This window comes from Adiantum capillus-veneris, chromosome 2 (genome assembly GCF_014529385.1).
Source record: "Adiantum capillus-veneris isolate H3 chromosome 2, ASM1452938v2, whole genome shotgun sequence".
Classification (NCBI taxonomy): Eukaryota; Viridiplantae; Streptophyta; class Polypodiopsida; order Polypodiales; family Pteridaceae; genus Adiantum; species Adiantum capillus-veneris.
The window spans coordinates 131,953,763-131,976,034 of record NC_140932.1 but is presented as its reverse complement, the minus strand read 5'-3'; the positions used below and the strand labels follow the sequence as shown (position 1 = coordinate 131,976,034).

The following is a 22,272-nucleotide window of genomic DNA, read 5'->3' as shown; positions in this document are numbered from 1 at the left end:
CAGGGCTGAAAACAACGAGCTCCCTCTCTCCTCTCTCTAGAAGCACCAGAAACAGCGAGCTCTCTCTCTCCTCTCTCTAGAAGCGCCAGAGCTTCTGCTTTTTGTGCCCTATTTCTGCCGGGTGCCAGGGCTTATAAAAAGGCAGCAAGCGTTCCAGTTTTGTACATGCTAGGAGCAGCAGAAGGAGTTAGCGCCGAGGATTCTGGAGCAAGTGGCGGCGACGGAAATCTGCAAGTGTTTCGTGTGACGATTGAGTACGGAGGTCGCTTTTCCGAGCAAGGAGCGACAGATTTCTAAGTGCTCGTGTACGCTCCCGTTTTGTGACACCAACGATAATTGCGGATATGGGTACGCACTGCCACGTCAGCAAGTCAGCGGAATTGCGAGATTCCGTACAGTTGCAATGTCAGCCTTTCAACGCGAATCGTGGGGTTCCGTACAAGAGCCAGTCAGCGTGCATTGCGGAGATCCGTACGGTCAGCCATGTCATCCCTTGGGTGTGTGTGTGTGTGTCTGGGCACTGCCACATCATCAAGTTGTGACATCATGATCTGTTGTAACGTATTTAGCAATCACATCCAATTCTCATTGATCTCTTGCGGATGTCTTGATTGACTAAATCTTTTTACTATCATGTCTACCTCATCTCTCAGGAGAACAAGACCGAAATGGTGCAGTCATTTCGTCTTTCAGACATGCACTCAAACACTAGTCACATGAGCGAGCGTATATAACAGATTCGTTTCAGGAGTTCCCATTTCGAAGTACTTCTTTCATTAAGTCATACGGCAGAACACTATTAGCTCATCAGTGTCCCTGAAATCACAAAGTAAGCCATTGACTTTATTCCATCTAGGTAATTTGTGACAAAGGAGCGGACTAACTCTCCTCTTGTGCAGTCTCGGCTGCACCAGATTCAAGCCGTTGGTCTCTGAGAACTCTTGAATAGTCTCAAGGTTAAGCTCCAAAATTTGAGGAGTATCTGCTAGGTCCTCTTCCTCCATCCACTTCGCATCCTATGCCGGATAGTTCTTGAACCTAATTAAGAACTGCCGTATCACTTTACCTTTCACTTTCCATTCCTTGTGAGCTAGTATTTGTTTTGGAAGAAGAATTTCAGGTTGCTCCTCAGGCTCCTTGTTCATGGCACCTCACCTTTGAAAGGTTTCAACAGACTAGACTCGCATGAAATGCATTATGTATTTGATAACTTCAATCTGAAGGAAACATCATTGATCTTCTCTTGAATCTGGAAAGGGCCATAGTATCGCATACTTAGCTTTGGAAAAAGCTGTTCCTTACCCTTTCATTTCTGTAGGCGTGCCTTCTCAAACCGTAAAAGCACCCAATCATTCTCCTTCAGCTGCAAATCACATTGATGCTTGTCTGTTGCCTTCTTATGCCGTGCTTGAGACTTCTCAAGAGCCTCACGCACCTTAGCAAATGCAGTGTCCAGATCCCAAGTGTACTGATCTGCTTCAAAAGTCTTATCTTTGGTGCTTAGAAAAGGTGATACCTTCTTAGCACCCTCGATTACCTCAAATGGTGCCTTCCCCGTTGACATATGAACTGTGCTGTGTTCACCTTTGTCCGCGAATCTAATGAACACTGTATGGAAGGCATGATGATACTCTACATTTGTGTCTTTTCATTTCTGTTTCATGTCTTTTTATGTGATTGTAAGCCTTGATTTATCTGATTCAATTAAGGTATGCTCATGTGTTGTCTATGCTAATGCCTGAAATGGTATGAATTTCAGTTGAGCTAGGCAGATGGATGTGGATCAGGAAAAGAAAGAAGACGAGTACAGCACAGGGCCATTGTCGGTGCTAACAATGAGTGTGAAAAATAATACGCAGGTATCTCTTTGTAACATGAAATTAAAAGGTCTATTGAACTTAAGGGTCTTTGTCACAATACATTTTAGTGTAATGCTTCCATAACCTGGTTTTGTCTGTTGATGACAGGTTTTAATCAATTGTCGAAATAATAAAAAGTTGCTTGGAAGGGTGAAGGCGTTTGACAGGCACTGCAACATGGTGCTTGAAAACGTGCGGGAGATGTGGACTGAGGTATTTGTCGTACATAATGATGTGTGTAGCTGATTTTCTTGATAAGTTGAATTGATTTGTCGTGTTTGGGCCGTGTACAGGTACCTAAAACAGGTAAAGGGAAGAAGAAGGCCAAGCCAGTCAACAAGGACAGGTTTATTAGCAAAATGTTTTTGCGAGGAGACTCTGTCATTATCGTGCTTCGGAATCCCAAGTGAGGGGATAAGTATTTCAAAGAACGGAGGGTATTGTGCTGATGGTATTCACGACTGGTGATACTTGTTTAGAAGGGTTTTGGATGCGGCGTCGAACAATTTTGTCCTGGAGTCGGGCTCTAAATGGTAGTTGTTTGGGTTATAGTAAGGAAGCTTGCCCAAGGCTAGGTTAGATTCAGATTTTCTGATGCGTTTTGACTCTATTGTAGAGTACCGGAGCAATTGTAAGTGTAACTATTGCTCCATATTGGAAATGATCTTAAACTTGCCTGATTGGTCTCTTGCACATGGGCATGTACCATGTTGAGTATATTAACCTGCTCTTTGTTTCTTTTCTTTTGTCAGTATTGCTTTAAATTATGGAGTTTTCCCATGCGATCACGTTCAGGATGATGACAGGCTGCATCTTGTGTAAGTTTTTTGCCTGCTTCTCGATAGTTGTCAGCTTCTTTTTCTGTATCGCTTACCAAGAAATGAGGGTAGCAATAGCGAGACCTCTAGGCTTGTTTTGACTGGATTGGCTGTATCAACTCTTGGAATCAGTTATTTTGGAACTATTCAACAGGTTTTTCTTTCTTGGCTTGTGAAAGAGGAGAAGGGAGGTGCATTGTCCTGTTAATTTCGGAAGTATAAATGGCCTTATATGAAAGCATTGAAAGCTTCTCTTGTTTTAGAAGGCAGATCACCTTGTTTTAATGTACAAATTGAGTCTGACATGCCATGGATGTGTTTTGAGTTCTCATCAACGTATCAATTTGTTGCTAGGGCGAATGTCATTGTTGCTGGGGCGAATGTCATTTACTCTAAGAAGTCTTTGAACTGGCTACAGCTATTCAGGGAGTGCCGTCACAATAGTAAAGCTCATAAAGGTGTACTAACATTTTCGCTTTACCAGACTCCCTGCACCACAGGCATTGATAGTGATTGAAAATGTCGTCGGTTTTTGAGATTATCCTTTTTGTGCTTAATTGTGTTGCTCATGACCTTGCGCTATGAGCCTTGTCGTTGACTTGGAGGATGTTAACAGTTGCCTGGTTTCGTGTGCTCTTTACTGTGTTGGTGCTTATGTTTTGTCCTCTATTTTTGTGACTGAGGTTTATGGGTTGCTTGTAATGAGAGATGTGCAAGTGTATTATGTAGAAGTATGCATTTGAAAGGGTTTTTAATTTAGCGTTTGACGCCTTACCAAAGATCTGGTTCTTCACAGCGAACTTACGTCTCTTATTTTTCCTCCCTCGACGGAGTTTGCACTTGAGGTAGCTTTGTCATTTATTGCAGTCTTTAGATGAATTTTGCTCATGGTTAAACTATATGCTGTTGTGCCTTCCACATATTAGAGCAACCTTTCTGTACCCACACTTAATAGTTTATGTAAATGGGATCTGGAAGGTAACTTTTTTCTACTTGTTAAGGTTGATGGGATGTTTATGTCATGCCTTTTTCCTTGCCTTGAAAACAAGGTGAAGTATTCACAGTGGCCTTCAAAAGGCAAAAAGGTGACTATTGAGGGGTCATGAGAGTTAAAAATCCATTTAAAAAAGGTAATAGCTCATAGTGATCTCCACCAAAGAGAGAGAGAGAGAGAGAGAGAGAGAGAGAGAGGTAGAGAGGTACCTTTTATTTAGTTCTTAACGTAAAGTTGTGGAATTTAGTTTCCTTCTTAAGCAGTGTTCGAAACCCCCCGGGGCTTAGTGTATTTTTAACTGGCTAGATTTGCAAAATCTTGGCTAGATTATGATATGGCCTTGACAAACACTTAAATATCACTTAAACCGTGATGAAATACTTAAATTAGCTTTAAATTAGCAACACAATGACAATTTTAACCCAAAAAAATTGTTTCTATTCATTAAAAGCTTGAGCTAAAATCTAGCAAGTGTGCCCTTAATTGGTTAGGAGAAATGCTTTTGGCAAGCCCCGTTCTTAAGATTAAAATGATTTTGTGGTATAAAAAAATCAAAAGTTTTAAAAATTTATTATGTTCAAATCATTTCTTGCACCCTTTCCAAAATAAAGTAAATGTAACATTAAGAAAGATCATATGAAAAGGCTTTCTCTTCAATGCCCTTCAACACTTTTAATGCTCCTTTGAGGGACACTTGTCAAACACCAAGAATTGGACGACCTTCATCCATATGGATACTTAAGGTCTTTATAGGCCAAAAAAGTCTTCATACTCTTTGCCTTATTGTAATATTATTAGCAGTTTTTCAATATATAGACTTCAGGCATTTTGGCTTGTAGTCGACTTGTATTACAGTTCGGTACTTCCTTGGGCACAAACTTGGTTTTACATCTCCATTGGTTTTTTGATAATAGAAACGAAGTTGAACCTTGGGTATGTGTTCGTGTATGCGCGCGCGCGCGCACACACACACACACATAGAGAGAGAGAGAGAGAGAGAGAGAGAGAGAGAGAGAGAGAGAGAGAGAGAGACTGTGTTGGTATTGTCTTTTTTTTGTTATCGGGCGCTTTGACCGTCATCGAGTTTCATTGACACGAAGGAAAATGGAAATTCCCTTCAATGTCCTAGTGGTTATATATCAACCAGAAAGAAATGGCGTTGACACAATTAGTAATGGTTGTGTCACCACCATGCAAATTAAATGGAACACAATCATCAACGCCTGGGAATAGATGATGGAGAAGGCCCAAAATTCAATGCAACATTCTGATGTGGCTCGTCTAGAACAATACTTAAAGCAAGAAGTGGTCAAAGAGGACAATTGTATAAAGGATGTGCTGAAGGAATATCTAACTGAAAAAGAGTATTGTACGAAGCAGCACATAAAGAGCATCAAAGTAAGACTCCAACAAAAAACAGAGCAATTGAAGCTCCAAAATTCAACTCTAGGTGGTAAGAAATGGAGGATCACAAAAGAGATGGCTACATGAAAGGTACTATTGAATCAAAAGACGGCAATTCTTGGCAATGTGAAGGAAGTCCATGCCGTACTGAAGCAATCAGTCAAGGATGATGTTTATTTGGATTTGGAGAGGGCCAAGCAATTTGAAAACAAATCTTGCTTGGTGTGACTTCTCCAACATTACTCTGTGTGTGTGTGTGTGTGTGTGTGTGTGTGTGTGTGTGAGAGAGAGAGAGAGAGAGAGAGAGAGAGAGAGAGAGAGAGCGCTACAATGAAATTGCCACTCCACCTACATGGTCCTTGTAGATCTTGTTAACTTTGCTTCCTACTAGTAACTGACATTGGCTTCCTTCTAGCAACTTTGTATTCGTGTCAGTTTGTGTGTTGTAAGCCACACACCATAAACAAGCTCTATTAATAGAAATTAGCATTGCGAGCTGCCGTTGTGTAGTGACCAAGCTTTTAACTAGCACAACATAGATTTGCAATGATTTAGTCCACACAAAAGTAGTTTTAGAGTTAACCAATCCCCCCCCCCCCCCAACCCCTAATTATTCTTATTCAAATGCTAATTCTTTCTTTTAAGTTGATTGGGAAAATGAACACCTCTAGTCTAAGTTCAGCATATATAGGGGGACAACGTACACATCCATGAAAGAGAAGATCATTTTACTCAAACAAGTTTGACCACCCTCTTTTGAAGGGGAAGGTCTTAATACCGAGCATGATACAAAAATATGGATTCATGCCATGGATGATTATTGGACTATTGCCAACAATTTTACTAAAATAGACCTATGATAGGTATGGTAGGGATGTTTTGAATCACTAGCTATGCTAAACTCTACTCGGAACAACATTGCAAGGATAACGAGTGGTCTTCACATGGACCAAGTTCTGTCTTTACATGAGTAGACAAGGTTCATCCCTTCGGAAAACATGAGTAGACACCAAAGAATGTAATAAGCATGTCAAAGTTTTCATGTCAAGTACCCACTCATTTACATAACTAGCAAATTGGAAAAATATAACAATATTGGAGACGTTTTTAACAAATGGAGGGAGAAAATTTTCCTCTATGGTTACATATTTTTTGGGAAGAGTGTGCCACCTTGTGCCATAGTCATGCAATATTATATTATTTTCTAAACACTCAAGCACACGTGTGCCACCTTGTGCCATAGTCATGTAATATCATATTATTTTCTAAACACTCAAGCACACATGCACAAAATATACACACATTATTATATGCCACATACAAATCTTGGACACGCTAATCATGTCCACATCATTGACCCTTCTCTCCTAGTTGGGCAAAAACTACATGCTATCCATGACCCATCTTACACATCTATATGAAACGACACAATCTCTAAATGTGCACCTACGAGTGCCAGAACGATGCTTTAAACAGAAAACTGTAAAAGTTAAAACATTGCTTACTTGCAAATGGCCCCAAAAATAAAAAAGCCATGAATAGCACACTGGAACTTTCACTCTATTGTGCGAAGGGCACATTCCCATATATTATAGAAATTTAGGGAGGATTGTGAAAACTTGTCCGTGCTAAGACACTTGCATGTTTTTTATCAAATAGAAAAATAAAATTACATATAACAAAGACATCAACATACACAATAATTAACCTTTTTTATGTTTTTTTGCAAGGTATACTCATTGAATGTTGAAATTCTATGACTGTAACTTCTTAGACACAATGTTATGTTAAAAAAGAAAATAAATGTTACAAGGAGGATACAAAAGCTATCTCTTGTTAGATCTACGTGACACTCTCCTGGTCTAGTACCCTATGTGTGACACAATCGGCCAGGTCACTGTACACTAACATAATCAGTGATGTCACTTGCATGTCATTATGGTTAATAGGCCACCACTCTTGTACATTCTATGATTCAGTTAGATCATTCTCATTGAGTTATTCTCTTGTCCTGTGTTAAGTCTTCTCTCTCTCTCTCTCTCTCTCTCTCTCTCTCTCTCTCTCTCTCTCTCTCTTCCAACATGCTATCAGAGCAGGTTTTGCAATGAATTATTATCCTAGGCCTTCGATTTATTGATGCTCTAGTAATCTTATTGGAATAGGAGAGTACCTATCTTAAGTGTTTCACTATGTTTAGTCGATTCTCTTGGAGAACATGGGAGCATGGATAGCTAATCCATGATATTTTCAAAGGTTTTTGAAGCTAAGGATTTTTAAAGTCATTTTTTCAAAAATAATGCTTTCTCTGCTCTGAGCATTTTCGCTCGCCATATATCTCTTACTTGACCACACCATCAAGGGGGGTGCTACTCTCTCAAGGAGAACCTCACACCATTCTTGATGTTCTATAGCGCTCACAAGTGGTGCCTTATCTCATGCCATGGTTGACCGCTTCTCTCACTCCAATTAGCCATCTCTTGTGTTACATATAGATAGTGTATATGTTACATAGTTGCTTGCATGTTTCCTGGATCAAATCCAATCATTTCTCCTCCTTGCTACTTATGTCAATGTTATTGGAAAGATACCCCTTGGGTCTTTCATGCAAGTGTTAGGCGGCGGTCCCACAAGGTCTTAGTTTTCAAGGATTTTGGCATATAACTAAGCCTCTTTCACGGTCACGCACTCGTAAATATGCCTGCTTAGGACAACTACGCAGCTAAAAAAGGCATATTTGCAAAGCTCATTGGCTATAGTAAGCATTGGTAGCCCTAAAAGACGCATCCTGTACCACAAGTGGCCAAATATTCTGCCAAATCGTCACTCGGAGAGAATTTATGCTGCCAGTGTCAAGAAGCCAAAAAGTGACAACATTCCACATCTCTCTCTCTCTCTCTCTCTCTCTCTCTCTCTCTCTCTCTCACACACACACACACACACACACACACACACACACACACACACACACACACACACAATGCGATACAGGCTGCAACGTTCCTCTCTCTCTCTCTCTCTCTCTCTCTAAGTTCACCAATTGTGACCCATGTTTTGCTCTCACCTACAAATGGCGTTCAACTGTGGCTTAGTTTCTAGCGCGTGACCATGTAGGAGGTTCGAACGTGCCAATGATTGAACTGATCTACCTTAGTTGGCTTAATTCTCAATAACGAACAACTAAGCCTCGTGTGACCATGCCCTTATTTGAGCATGACACACTCTTATAATATATAAATTAAGAGTTGAACACTTTGTGTGTGTGTGTGTGTGTGTGAGTGTGTGTGTGTGTGTGAGAGAGAGAGAGAGAGAGAGAGAGAGAGAGAGAGAGAGAGAGAGAGAGAGAGAGAGAGAGAGGAGAGGAGAAGAAGAAGAAGAGTATTTTAACGTCGTAGGAAACTATCCCAAGAGACCTTAAAGATCTCTATATGACGAGGAGAGTTGAACTCAAGACCTGTTATTCAAGAGGGAAATGGAATAACCAATCTATCACACTTGGGTGATACAAAGAGAGAGAGAGAGAGAGAGAGAGAGAGAGAGAGAGAGAGAGAGAGAGAGAGAGAGAGAGAGAGAGAGAGAGAGAGAGAGAGATATTTTGATAAGGTGCTTAAATCAAGTTTTGATTTGTGTTGGCTGCTCGGTGAGAAACTAGATCCATCTCTGTTATGCATGCCCCCATCATCAATTTTGTAAGGCAATCTTGGACAACCTGTTTTTTGACTTTTGTGGTATGATGATAAATTGTTTTTTAGATGCAAAGAAAAGCGAACTTTTGGGACTTGGCACATTAGGCCTTAGTTAGGTTTCGCATATTTACCACAGCCATTAAAGACACTAACAAATGCTATCAAACCTTTTCAAAGAGAAGTGCCAACTTTGCAACTTATAAATACAAAGTAGCCACATATTTGTTGTGTGTGTGTGTGTGTTGTGGACTTTTTTTCATACACATGGAGCTTCACAGTATATTGTTTCGAAAGGATTACCAAAAGGAATTACTTATGGCGAGCTTCACAGTATATTGTTTACCAAAAATATACCAAAAGATTACAAAAAGATTCCTTTCGCAAATATACCAAAAGGATTACTTTGCAACTTATAAATACAAAGTAGCCACATATTTGTTGTGTGTGTGTGTGTGTGTGTTGTGGACTTTTTTTCATACACATGGAGCTTCACAATATATTGTTGTCATTTTTCGAAAGGAGGTAGAACCCACATGTTTTGAGGATTTTATTAAAGATGAAAAATGGCGGAAAGCTATGGATTAAGAGATGGCTACCCTTGATGCAAATGGAACATGGACTCAATGTCATTACCAAAGGGAAAGAAGGAAATTGGATGTAAGTGGGTTTACAAAATTGGATGTAAGTGGGTTTACAAAATAAAGCATAATGCCGATGGTAGTGTGAGAAGGTACAAGGTCAAGCTTGTGGCGAAAGATTATGCACAAACTTATGGGATTGATTGTGAGGAGACATTCAGCCTTGTAGCCAAGATGGCTACCATTTGTGTGTTTATTGCAGTGGCTACAACTTTAGGATGGGTGTTGAAACAAATGTATGTAAATAATGATTTATTGAATGGATACTTGGAGGAAGTTGTGTATATGGACAATCTACAAGGTTATGAAAAATATGAGTCTACGTGACCTTATATGTAGGTTGAAGAAAGCATTGTATGGGCTGAAGTAAGCACCTAGAGCTTGGCATGCGAGGATTGTGACATTCCTTATTTCTTTGAGATGTCTGATGTAGATCATTCATTGTATGTGCACAAGAATGAGACAACAATTGTGGTGATATGCAACTATGTGGATGACTTGGTTGTTGGAGATAATAATGTGGTTGAACTAGAGGGTGTAAATGATAGGTTAAGATGGATAGGCTAGTGCGCCATTCATGGCATAAGCATGACTAGAATAGAGATAGCTTACGGCTTGATATTGGGCACACTGTACAATAGAGTATAGTTGCAAAATGATAGACATACTTTTATTCAGCATAATGTGCCTCTATATAGGCATATACAAAGAGACAACCTTTTGACACATGAGCATAAGATGTGGCTGCCTATGCACAAACATAAGTGGCTGGTCTTTACACAAGGATTGTAAGGGGTTCTTCACATGGGTTATTGACACATCATTTTTCTAGGTGGAAGGGATTGTTCACATAAGAGATGCAACAAAAAGCTCGCATCCCAACAGTAAAGGCTCTACTTATGCAGAAGTTTGAGATGAAAGATTAGGAAGCTTACGATATTCCTTGGGCATTGAAATTGTTTGCACAAAAGAGGGTGTATGGCTGTCACAAAGACAATATTCTTTGGACATGTTGAAAAATTATGGTGTGGTTGATTGTAAGCTGATTGTGATGCCCTTAGATTTAAAATTTAAAGTTAAGGAATGATGTACATCAAATACTTGAGAATACTACCATGTACAAGAAGATTGTGGGTAGCTTAATCTACTTGACTATCTCATGTCCAGACTTGCGCTACATTGTTGGATTGGTGAGTCAGTTTATGCAATCTCCCAAGAAACCACACTTGGATGCACATTGTGCTATGTGAGTGCTACTTCAAATTATACACTCTTTTATAGGGTTGATGTTGAGTTGCAGCTCTATGGTTACACACATGCGGATTGGGCTGGTAGCACATACAATCACAAATCTACCAGCGGATTCATGTTTTTGCTCGGGCATGCTACTATCACATGGAGCAGCAAGAAGAAACCTACGGTTGTTGTATTGAGCACATAGGTAGATTATAGGGGTGCAACAATGGTGGCATGTGAGGTAGCATGGTTGGGATTGCTACTTCAGGACTTTGGATTACAGGTAGTATAGAGGCAGGTTGTCATCTATTGTGACAACCTTAGCAGAATACAGTTGTCTCAAAACCCAATGTTGCATGCAAGAAAGAAGCATATTGAGGTGCATTACCACTTCATTAGAGAGAGGGTATTAGCCGGTGACATCGACCTTGAGTATGTGGCGACGATGAGCAGGTTGCAGATATCTTCATGAAGCCCTTGGAGCGGAGAATTTGCGGCGATTTCGAGTCATGCTTGGCATACGGGAGGTGGTATTGAGCTTGAGATGGAGTGTTGAGATGTCAAGCTCAACATGTACGACTCTTTGTTGATTATCACCAACAATCATCATCATTGGCACGCCTTGGTGGATATGATACCTTTGCCAGTGATGCTACAAATGCACTACACCCAATTGGTCTATCTATCAAAATGATGGCACACTTATTCACCTCACTTACTAGCGATTCACACTAGACCGTTGTACTAGGTTTGCCTCCATCTATGTGAGTGTGTGTGTGTGCTTGAAAGAGCTCAAGCTCTCTCCTTCTCTCTCTCTCTCTCTCTCTCTCTCTCTCTCTCTCTCTCTCTCCAAATATCACCCATGCATTAACTTCCCCAACGTTTGCATTGAGCTCAATCCATAATCTACACTTTGAGACCACCTTTTTAGTGCAAGTTCCTAAAGGATTTGGAATCGCACGCGGGGGTGGGGGGTGTTAAAGTTTAGGCATCTCAAGGGAACTTCCCAATGTGATCCCATTATTTAGTTTGGCTTTTAGGTATTTATTTTACTTATTTGTCAAAGTCTTGGGTAGTGCAATTTACTAGGCTTGCTATATAAGCAACCCTTGCCTCCATTGTATACACATTCAATTATTCATTGCCAAGATTGATTAGTTCAGGAGACTCTCTCTCTCTCTCTCTCTCTCTCTCTCTCTCTCTCTTGCTCACTCCCCTTGGTCTCTACACTTTTGGATCGTCGACTTTGACATGGTATCAGAGCAAGGTCGCAGTTGAAGCCCTTGGCATGGAGGAGCAGCCATGTGAAGAGAGGAACCCACTGGCCGCCGTCCTCCAACCTTCCCATATCTGTTGTAGAGTTTTAAAACGCAGCCCATAAAGAGACCCTCTACACCTCCCCCCCTGCAGTGGCAAGCTGTATGTTTCAAAACTCTAATAGCATTGCCCACTTCCACCTCCCCTCTCGACAGCGTTTTCAAACGCTGCGCTCGGCAGTGCCTCCCGTCCCCTACGCGTTTTGAAATGCCACTTGCGACAGATAGTCCCGCTCCCCCTGTCCCCAACGTATTGAAACACTTTTGTAAGCAGTGCCCAGCCCCCCCTCCCGATTTGTGTTTCGAAACACTGCCTGACAAAGTGGCGTTTTGAAACGTCGTGAGCTACAAGGTGAACACTCCTTGGGTTGCAGTGAGGGAGCCGGTTTGGATTGGCCTTGGTGGGCACAAAGTCAACAACTCTTGGGGAGATTTGGAGTCTCCAAGGGGCTTCTAGGGCGAGCCTTCGGAGGAGCTTGGTGGAGAGATTTATCACACGGCTTGGAGGAGTGCAAAGTGCTAGGCTTAGAGTGGCCAATTGGTGGTAGTTTCGAGCGGTTTCGAGTTCCAGAGAGGGATATCAGAGGGTGTGGAGCGGACTGGCAGAGGTGAGGAAATTGGAGATCTTGCTCAAGCTCCAACGGCAAATTGAACGGGAATAACTACACTCATTGGAATTTGATTATGCGACTCTGGTCCTCACGGGAAGGTTTATGGGATGTTGTCGATGGCTTGGAGCCTCGTCCCACACATGATCCCCACAACAGGTACACCCGCCTTCAAGATGACGAATATCTCAAATCGTGTGTCGATTGGGATGCGGCTAGTGCGAAGGCAATGTCGGCCATTACAAAATCTCTTACAAAGGACCTTTCTCCATCTATTCAGACCTTGAAGTTAATAAAATGTGGTGTAAGCGCATAGGTATGTTTGATAGGGATTCTACAATGCAAGCAATCACCCTTCTTGGATAGTTGTTTGCCATCCACTTTCCCCAAGGAAGTTCCATGCAATCATTTCTTATGAAGACTAAAGTTATTCATGATCAACTATTAGCTATGAAGAGTGCATTGACGAGTACCCAGTTAGCTGCTTTGGTTCTTCTCACGAAGTTGCCTCAAGAGTATGAAACAATGGCTAGGACACTACGACTACATTTCACGAAGGAAAAGCTAGAATTTGATGATCTCAGCTCTTTTCTCATTGAGGAGGAAGCCATGTTGGTAACTCAAAGCCAAATTCAAATTTTTGAGACAGTGGAAGCAAACGGTGAAGCACTTGTTGCTTCGAATTCCAAAAAGAGGACAACGTACCGTTGTTACAAATTTGGAAAGCGTGGTTCATTTGGCCAAGGATTGCAAATCCAAAGGCAAAGACAAAGATTCTACAAAGTAAAAAGTTAAAAGCAAGCAATAGGAGGAAAGCAGTGATAGTGACTCAGGGAAGGACATCAAGGAGGTTGCTGGTGTGGTGGTGACTACACTAGCACAGACTCCCGCCTTCTAGTCACATAGAGACCGGTGTCACCACTAGCTTTAGCCAGAGAGAGGCTTGTGAGTGGCAGAGAGGGGCAATGGATGCTCCCTTTAATTAATTTGGACCCTTGTGTTGGAGTTCAAGTTATTGGAGTTTGGACCCATAGGTCGAAGTTCAATGCACATGCATCTGGCAGGAACCAATCAGACGTCTAAAACACTATGGATGGGCGTGCCAATTCATTGTTGTTGGGCGGATCATGGACAGGATGTGTTCCAACAATTCATTATCTTGGAATTTTATATTTTGGACGTGATGTGTTCATTGTTCATGAATGGGGATTATTGGACGCAGTGTGGTCTACAATTCAAAGTTTCTTCAAAGGAAACCGATGCTCAAGGTGGCATTACTTTCAGGTACAAAGTTGAGGAGAGCAACGCCGAGGTGTATCCAGTAGTACAAGGCCTTCTATTGGGGTGTCCATGGTAGCTTCTTCATCGGCTTTGTCTCACTATTGATGTCCACTATGAGCTGCAAGAGGGTGTTAAAGTTTAGGCATCTCGAGTGAACTGCCCAATGTGATCCCATTATTTAGTTTGGCTTTTAGGTATTTATTTTACTTATTTGTCAAAGTCTTGGGTAGGGCAATTTACTAGGCTTGCTATATAAGTAACCCCTTGCCTCCATCGTATACACATTCAGTTATTCATTGCCAAGGTTGATTGGTTCAGGAGACTCTCTCTCTCTCTCTCTCTCTCTCTCTCTCTCTCTCTCTCTCTCTCTCTACAGTGCTCACTCCCCTTGGTCTCCACACTTATACATCGTCGACTTTGATAGGGTGGGGGGTTGTTTGTCCTCTGAATCATATGTTGAACATGCGTGGCTAACCGCGTAACCAAGGAACACATGTCTCTGAGCCACGCTGGCTTTTGATCATCCTCTGAGCCATGCATATATATTCTATCTAGTGCTATGTTTATGCATCACCACCTTTGAGTCTATGATATCCACACCTTTTGAGTTTGGCGTCGTTTGGTTAGCTCCACCAATGTGTTGAAGGGGGCTCATTAGATCTATGTGACACTCTCTTAGCTTAGCACCCTATGCCTGACAAAGTCAATAAGGTCACTGTACCTTGGCATAATTAATGATGTCACTTGCATGTCATTGTGGCTATATAAGCCACCCCTCTTGTACATAACAAGTCTTTCTCTCTCTCTCTCTCAAACTCCCTGCATGTAAGAGCATTCACATGAATTTTTGAAACAAGAAATTAAATAATAAATTGAGCAATTCTATGGGTATGAGGTTTCCCCTTCAAAAGGTGGGTCCACCACTCGCTTGCATTTTTCTCCAATCGTTTTACGCCAAGGAGGATGCGTGCTCAAAGAACAATTGCTTGGCCCGGAGCCTTAACTCTTCAAAACCGAATGCACGAAGTGTACGAGAGATCGATCCTTATGGGCCCTCACTAATATGGCAGCTTCTGCGGGACGACGTATCACCAAATCCCCCAACGACAACATCAAACAAGCATTATCAGCCAGACCCGTCAAACATGGAGAGGAACAGAATGATGAGGACTCAAAAGCAATGGGACTTTCTTTTATGACTTCCTTAAAAGCCTGTGTTAAGAATAAGGATCTGAACCAAGGCAGTAGGATACATTCTGATATTCGCGATATTGGGTTACTTGAGAAAAACATATGCCTAGGGAACATGTTGGTCAGTATGTATGCTAAGTGTGGTGCACTTGTTAGAGCACGACAAGTCCTTGATGACCTTCCTGTCCGGGATGTCGTCTCTTGGACTGCACTTGTTGCAGGTTATGCCCAACATGGGCGGGGCAAAGAAGCTCTAGGTTGTTTTTATCAGATGCGAAACGAGGGCCTCTCTCCAAATGTTATCACCTATGTTTGCACCTTGAAGGCATGTGGCATTACGCAAGAAGTTGACGTTGGTGAACAAATGCATGGTGAGATTATCAGTCACGGGCTCTTACAAAACAACGTCGAGCTTGGGAGTGCTTTGGTTGACATGTATGCCAAATGTCGTAATTTTGCAAAAGCACAAAAAGTGCTTGACGAGCTTCCTGTCCGGAACGTCATCTCTTGGAGTGCATTGATTGCAGGATATGTGCAACAAGGGCATGGCCAGGAAGCTATGGACTGTTTTCAAAGGATGCAAAGTGATGGCATCTCTCCAGATGCAATCACCTATAGTTTCATCTTGGATGCTTGTGGCATTACACAAAACATTGACATGGGTAAACAAACCCATGATGAGATTGTTAGTCAGGGGCTCTTGGAGAAAGAGGTTGTCCTTGGTAGTGCTTTGGTTGACATGTATGCCAAGTGTGGTGATTTAGCAAAAGCACAAAAAGTACTTGACGAGCTTCCTCTGCAGAATGCCATCTCATGGAGTGCATTGATTGGAGGATATGCCCAACAGGGGCAGGACCAGGAAGCTCTGGGCTCTTTCCAGAGGATGCGAAGTGAGGGCTTCTCTCCAAATGCACACACCTATACTTGCATCTTGAAGGCATGCGGTATTACGCAAGACATTGACATGGGTGCCAAAATTCATGAGGAGATTGCAAGTCAGGGGCTGTTGGATACAGACGTCGTGCTTGGCAATGCTTTGGTCGACATGTATGCCAAATGTGGTGTCCTTGCAAAAGCACAGAATGTTTTTGATGAGCTTCCTGTTTGGGATGTCACCTCTTGGAATGCATTGATTTCAGGATATGCCCAACAGGGGCAGGGCCAAGAAGCTCTAAGCCGTTTTCAGCAAATGCGGAGTGAGGGATTTTCTCCAAATCTAATCTCGTGGAATGCAGTTATAGGTGCGTATGCTCAGCAAGGGTTGGCCAAGGAAGCTTTGCACTGTTTTGAATGGATGCAGGAGGAGGGCATCTCCCCTGATGTAATCACTTTTGCTAATCTGCTCAGTGCATGTAGTCACTCAGGTCTAGTGGATGAGGGCGAAATGTATTTTGATGACATGAGGCAAAAATATGGCATTATGCCAGACAAACAACACTACACTTGCATGGTCGATCTTTTTGGACGTGCAAGGCTTTTTGACAAAGCTATGAGAGTAATCAAGATGATGCCATCATCTGATTATGTACCAGTTTGGTCCGCTCTGCTAGGTGCTTGCCAAAAATGGGGGAATGTGAAGCTTGGAGAGTTTGCCTTTGAGCGTGCAACGCAGCTAGATGGATGTAAGGCTGCACTATATGCCTCAATGATTAATATTTATGCAGCTGCTGGCATGAAGGAGGAGGCACAAAATGTTGAATGCATGAAGAATAAAAAATTCCGCCTGGAAGCGGCAGGGACAAAGCTGTCGAGTTGATGTGAGTGGAAATGCTCATAAATTTGTTGTGGGGGATACCAGGGATCCGCAAAGCAATCAAATCTGTACGAAGGTACACGATCTTCAGCTTAATTTCTCTCAACAAGGATATTTGCCAAATTTGCACTGGGTCTTACAAAACCATTCTGCTGATTTTCAAAAGATCCTGATTTCTTGACATATTGAGAAGTTGGCCATTGCGTGTGCGATTGTCAATACACCACAAGGTAAAGAGATATGCATCATGAAGAACAGGCAGGTATGGGAGGATTGCCATGCCATGCTGCTACCTCAGTAATATAAAAAATAGAGAGGCATAAAATAATGGTCAAAGATGCAAACCTCCTTTACATTTTTCAAAATGGATAGTGTTCTTGTGGTGACTATTTGTAATTGGGATTGCTTTTGTGGCGAACTTTAGCTTTGTGCACAGGAAGAATTTTTTTCCTTAAGAGAATGGTTGTGTTCGAGGGTGCAACTGAATTAGAGAAGAAAGAGACAATGGCGCAAGAGAGACAAAGAAGAGAGATGTATGGATGAACGGTTGGCAAGCCCAATAACTCCATATCGCAAACTTTGCGAATAATACAAGACAAAGGACATAAAGCCTCCTAGGCCACATATATAGCGAGCCAAGACAATATCTCTATCGAGTGCCACGACCAAAATTGAAAATAAGGCTAAAACAGATTAGAGACGGGCAAAATGCAGGAGCAAATTCTAAATGTGCTTGAGAACAGTTGAAGGGTGGCCAAACCACAACCATGGGCCAGTGCATGTACAATGAGAAGCTTTTAAGCAAGAGTAAAAGCATATGGAAGGTGAACCCCCCCCCCCCCCCCCCCCCAAACCACCACCACCACCCAAAAAAAAAACAAAACAACAGAGCCTGAAATGCTACTAACAAAAATATAAGAATCTTGACATATTTGGAGAAGGAAAAAAATTGTAAAGGAATGAGCACCAAGCCATCAAAACGATAATCCATATAGCACTGATGTGATGATGTCCAAGGTTGAGATGACGTCGTTCAAGTCGCACAAGGAAATTGACGTAGTGGCTAGCTATGGAACAAGTCGCTAAAGAGTTACATAGAAAGTGACGAGAAATGTGCATCATTGGTGGCAATCACCATTGAGATGGAGAAACCCAGTATAACAGCACGAAACGAGGCCAGATGGGATCCTCTAAGAGGAACACTCTGCCCAAAAGGAGAGAAAGCTGTTGAGGTGAGGAAAGGAAACGAATCCAAGTGTAGGACTCTCCAGGATAGGAGGGAGGAAGCAGAGGAGATGTAAACTACAAGATGATATGCCCTTCTACAATGTTGGACACTATAGTCGGAGGAGATCCCGACTAAGTTCACTTGTGAGTGCAAGTCTACCACCTTGGTGTAGGAGGGTCAGTCAAAAAGAAGATTTTCGATCTTTTCGCTCATTTAGAACCTGGGAACTTTTGGCTGTAGCCGACTTCTTGAGATGAGGGGCTCAAACGATTACATAGACGAGATTACCTTCTTGCTTGCCTTAGCAGTTCCTTTTACAGCGAGCCAAGGACCCATCAAGCTCTATTTACATTGAATAGGAAAGGCAAAACACAAATCGAAAACTAATCATTATTTTCTTTTTTATAGAAACATTACCAAGCCACTGCAAAAGCTAATGATTGTTTTCGTGCCCCACGCTAACCGTAATTGTGTATATGGTTAAAATTGCGGGGGCAAGTCTGTGTAGAGTTCTTGTATTGCTTTTGTGCCCCAGCTTTGACAGACTGCTTAGTCTCCCTCATCTTCAACGCGAGCGCACTTGATCAGATCAATGAGCTATTACACACTCTTGCCTTTGAACCTCGCTTCCAGTTCACCGTTAGGCCATAAATCTCATCCCTACTACGGGTAGGGAAAAATATCCAAGAGAGATCTTGCAAGTACAAGTTAGGGAGAGACACTGCGTAGGAGAGCTCCCTCCTTGGAATAGTACTAGAATCCCATGAGGTATGGAACGACTGAGCGGATGCCTAAGGAATGATTGTTGATGTAGAAGCCATAGCCTCAGAGTAGACCATCTTGCCACAATCTGCAACAGTGAACATACATATTGCAAGTGCAAAGGGAGAGGCTACCACCAAGATAGAGAAAGAAGCGTCACCAAAGCAAAAATCATCCATGAGGCCTTTGCCAAATCAAGGTTCCATAGGTACATCCAAATTCCACAGTTCAAAGCGCCACACCCAAGTGGAAGCAAGACAAAAGCTCCATCGAAGAGAGGCAAGGTTGGAGAGCCTAGTGATAAATAGGAAAATACCAAGAATCTAGTAATACATACGAGAATACCAAGCAGGCATCCACATCCCAAAGGTTACTCACATCAAGAGGAACATGTCCAAAAGAAGCGCATGTGACTTGTCAAGAATAGGCACATATAGAGAACCTCCGGATAAGGCTATCCCATATTGAGAAGTGGCAGCTCAGAAAGAGGGAGCAAGAACCACTGAGGGGCAACCGGCACATCGACCCACATCCACAAGACAAGTACCTATAGCAACACCATCTCCGGCACCTTCCAAGGGGCAAAGCAAGAGGAGTATTTGAATAGGAAAACACATGCACCTAGTAGACATGCACTAGTGGTCTTACCACATCCATGAAACATAGAAATTGTCTAGAGCCCCAATATGGAACAAACAATGCATACAAAAGGCTCATGCATGATGCACTATTTATTCGACAAAAAATCCTTAATAATACACGTTCACGAAGGTTTTCCATAGGAACTTTGGAAGCCCCTTTGAGATGTATAGAGTAGGCCTTATTAGACCTTTCACCTTCTTCTTCATCATCGTTCTTGCTATGATCTTCTTCATCTTGATTATCTCCATAAAGTACACCGTTTGAGATATTCTATGAACATGGAAATCCTTCTCCTCATGTGCTATCTTGCGACAAAAGTCACAAACCAGGATGTTAAAATGATTGTCTGATTTTCCTTTTCTATTCCCAACCATGAATGCTTAGGAGTCACTTTTAATGGGAGTAGATTGCTTGCTTTGCATTCTTCTCTCTTATCCAAAATAAGGGGTGGAGGAAGAAGTGAGAGATTGAGAGATAGAGAGACACTAACCACTCACCATATAGATTAAAAAAAGACTGCTCACTCTTCTACTTCTAGAGGCTTTTATAGCCAAGGTTACATAGATGAGTACATAATTGATGGGTTAGAATACCATAGAGGTGGTTTCCATAAGTAGGCTTTGTAGTGGAGTTTGTATCTCAATAGTAATATGGTTACAAACCCCCCTTGGGAGTGATGCAATGAACATAATATGGAATTCATGTATAGGCAAGCACCAAACCCAATTTGGGAGTAGGGCCAAAGCTTTGCGAAAAGCTTCAAAATTCTTACGAGGCAAAAGATTCTTTGTGAAAAGTTTAGCAAGGTTGTCTTCCATAGGTACATGAGCCAAGCTAACCTCATCCGCTGACAGTGTCTCCTTGACATAATGATAATGCACCTTGATGTACTTTTTACAAGCATGGAATGTGTAACATTTAATGGCCTAGTAACTTGTGTGTAGCGGAAAATAGCATGAACATAGTGAGCATTTCATTAGAATAGATTCCTAATGAGTATAACAAGAGTGCTTGGGTGAAGAGAGTGTTAAAAGGTCAACCTTTCAACAACGCTTCCACAAAGATTCCATAAAGATCCCTCAAAGATTCTCTAAAGATTTCAAATAAAGATGCTGATGAAGTGATGAAGACGAAGATTGATGTTGTAATGTGAAGATACAAGCTCATGGACATCATCAAATATCCCGTTATTATCATTTTGAGCCATTACGGCCACTTTTGTAATGTTTACGGGAACTTCATATTTTAAGTCATCAATTGTATTGAGGCCACAGATGCTTGTTGGATGAGCAAAGCCAGCTCACGGTGTTGTAATTAAGCTCTATAGAAGCCTAGGGACAAATAAGGTCATTTTGGTCGTACATTAGGTTTTCTAAGGCTTAGTATATAAGCCAAAACCTAAAGATTTGTAAGGAGACTTCTAATAAATCGGATCTTCTGTGTCGTTGGGAGACTGCGAGAGAGTGTGTGTGCGCGCTACAAGAGCTATGGTGGTCGGAATCGCGAACGGAGAGCAGTAGTGTGTTGCCCACGAGGAGAGCTACGCGTTGATGCTTACATCACGCGCGTTCGTCCGTGTTTTGGCAGATTCACCCGCGAGCTACTTTTGGAGTTTCGGTGAATAACTGTTGTCCATTTTTTCATTTCAGCATATCCACGCGATCAGAGCGAGTAGAGCTACACATTAGGCACTTTAGTTTTTGGAAACGTCGACCTGCAAAAACCGGCCAGACATCCTACGCGTTTTCTGCACGGAGGGTATTGAGTAGGTTTTTTTGGTCACGGACCTTAGGGAGAGTGGCCTATTGGTGTTGATAGGATATCTCTCAAGTTTCGTAACGTTTCGAGAACGTCTAATGGGCTTTTGGCTTGCGGTAGCATCATATGAGACTCTCACATTCACAGAACCGATGGCATGTAGAGTTGATATCTCTGTAGGAAGTAGTCATTAGTCGGTCGAGTAGAGGTTGACACCTTTTGCTTGCTTCCACGCGCCTGCGGGTCGAGCTTCATCCTCAGTTGACATTATATGTTAGGTGAGTTCTCGCTATGTTGACGTCCGTCGCGGCGTATCCGTCCAACATTGGCGCCGCTGCCGGGGTCGAGGGCCCTAAGTAGGTGACCGAGACTAGTCCTTGAGGATAGAGGTCCCTCTGGCTTGCCAGAGTATAATCATTCTTTTAGATAGGATCGGAGAGTGGTGGACTCTTTTGGTCTTAGAGGGAGTATACGGAGCGTGTGTCTGGCTTAGATCCTTCGTCTTAGGTGGTATTAAGTAGTAGTAGGTTGTGGTGTAGAGAGTAGGAGTTGGAGTGGTAGATGTGGTGGTAGGTTGACTTGAGAGTCTGTGTGAGGCTAGGAAGCAACCAAGACATCAAAATCACCATCTCACATTGATGAGTAGGAGTAGGGTAAGTAAGATATCTTGATTGTTGATCTAGAGTACTTTATGCATGTCTTATTTGCTGTTAGGCTCATCAGAGAAGTGGAAAACACTAAGTAGGAAAGACTGTAAGTTGTGTTTGGAAGGTGATTTGAAGTCCAAAAGTTTCTGTGATTATTGCTGAGAGCTCTAGAGAGCATAGAGAATACTACTGCCAGAAAAAAATTGCATTTTAAGACAGTAGACATCCTACGCGTAGGATGTCTCCAGGGCACTTTTGGCAGGGAATTTGGGAAAACTGAGGTTACCAGTGTGTTCAGAAGGGGGGGTTTACCCTAAGTTTACATTGAAACTAAAGTTTTGACCAACTCTTGACACCCAAAAGACCAAAGACGGAGTGTCAAAAACGTGAAAACAAGAAACTTAAGATTCTGAGCACAATTTTGCATAAAAACTGGTAGGAATGCTTGAAAAGT

The 22,272-nt window shown here is 42.1% G+C and overlaps 3 protein-coding genes across 7 annotated transcripts in view; all 3 read left to right on the top strand.

The window, feature by feature from the left end:
• LOC147463648 (uncharacterized) overlaps positions 1 to 2,409 on the top strand; it is a 66,386-nt gene extending 63,977 nt beyond the window's left edge. For all 5 annotated transcript variants that reach the window (XM_086489915.1, XM_086489933.1, XM_086489927.1 and 2 more), the window contains 3 exons: positions 1,760 to 1,859; positions 1,968 to 2,072; positions 2,153 to 2,409. In XM_086489915.1, coding sequence (XP_086346041.1) covers positions 1,773 to 1,859; positions 1,968 to 2,072; positions 2,153 to 2,269 — 309 coding nt within the window. In that variant the 5' untranslated portion in view covers positions 1,760 to 1,772 and the 3' untranslated portion in view covers positions 2,270 to 2,409. The remainder of the gene's footprint in view (positions 1 to 1,759; positions 1,860 to 1,967; positions 2,073 to 2,152) is intronic.
• Positions 2,308 to 3,259, top strand: LOC147463647 (uncharacterized). Its single transcript, XM_086489943.1, has 4 exons — positions 2,308 to 2,369; positions 2,476 to 2,490; positions 2,612 to 2,677; positions 3,032 to 3,259. The coding sequence occupies exons 1-4, from the start codon at positions 2,308 to 2,310 to the stop codon at positions 3,192 to 3,194; spliced, it is 306 nt and encodes a 101-aa protein (XP_086346069.1). The 3' UTR covers positions 3,195 to 3,259.
• An 11,546-nt stretch (positions 3,260 to 14,805) lies between these two features.
• Positions 14,806 to 17,737, top strand: LOC147463646 (pentatricopeptide repeat-containing protein At2g13600-like). Its single transcript, XM_086489911.1, has one exon. It carries the CDS (start codon positions 14,901 to 14,903, stop codon positions 16,782 to 16,784), a length of 1,884 nt encoding a protein of 627 aa, XP_086346037.1. The 5' UTR covers positions 14,806 to 14,900; the 3' UTR covers positions 16,785 to 17,737.
• Positions 17,738 to 22,272: the final 4,535 nt, after the last annotated feature.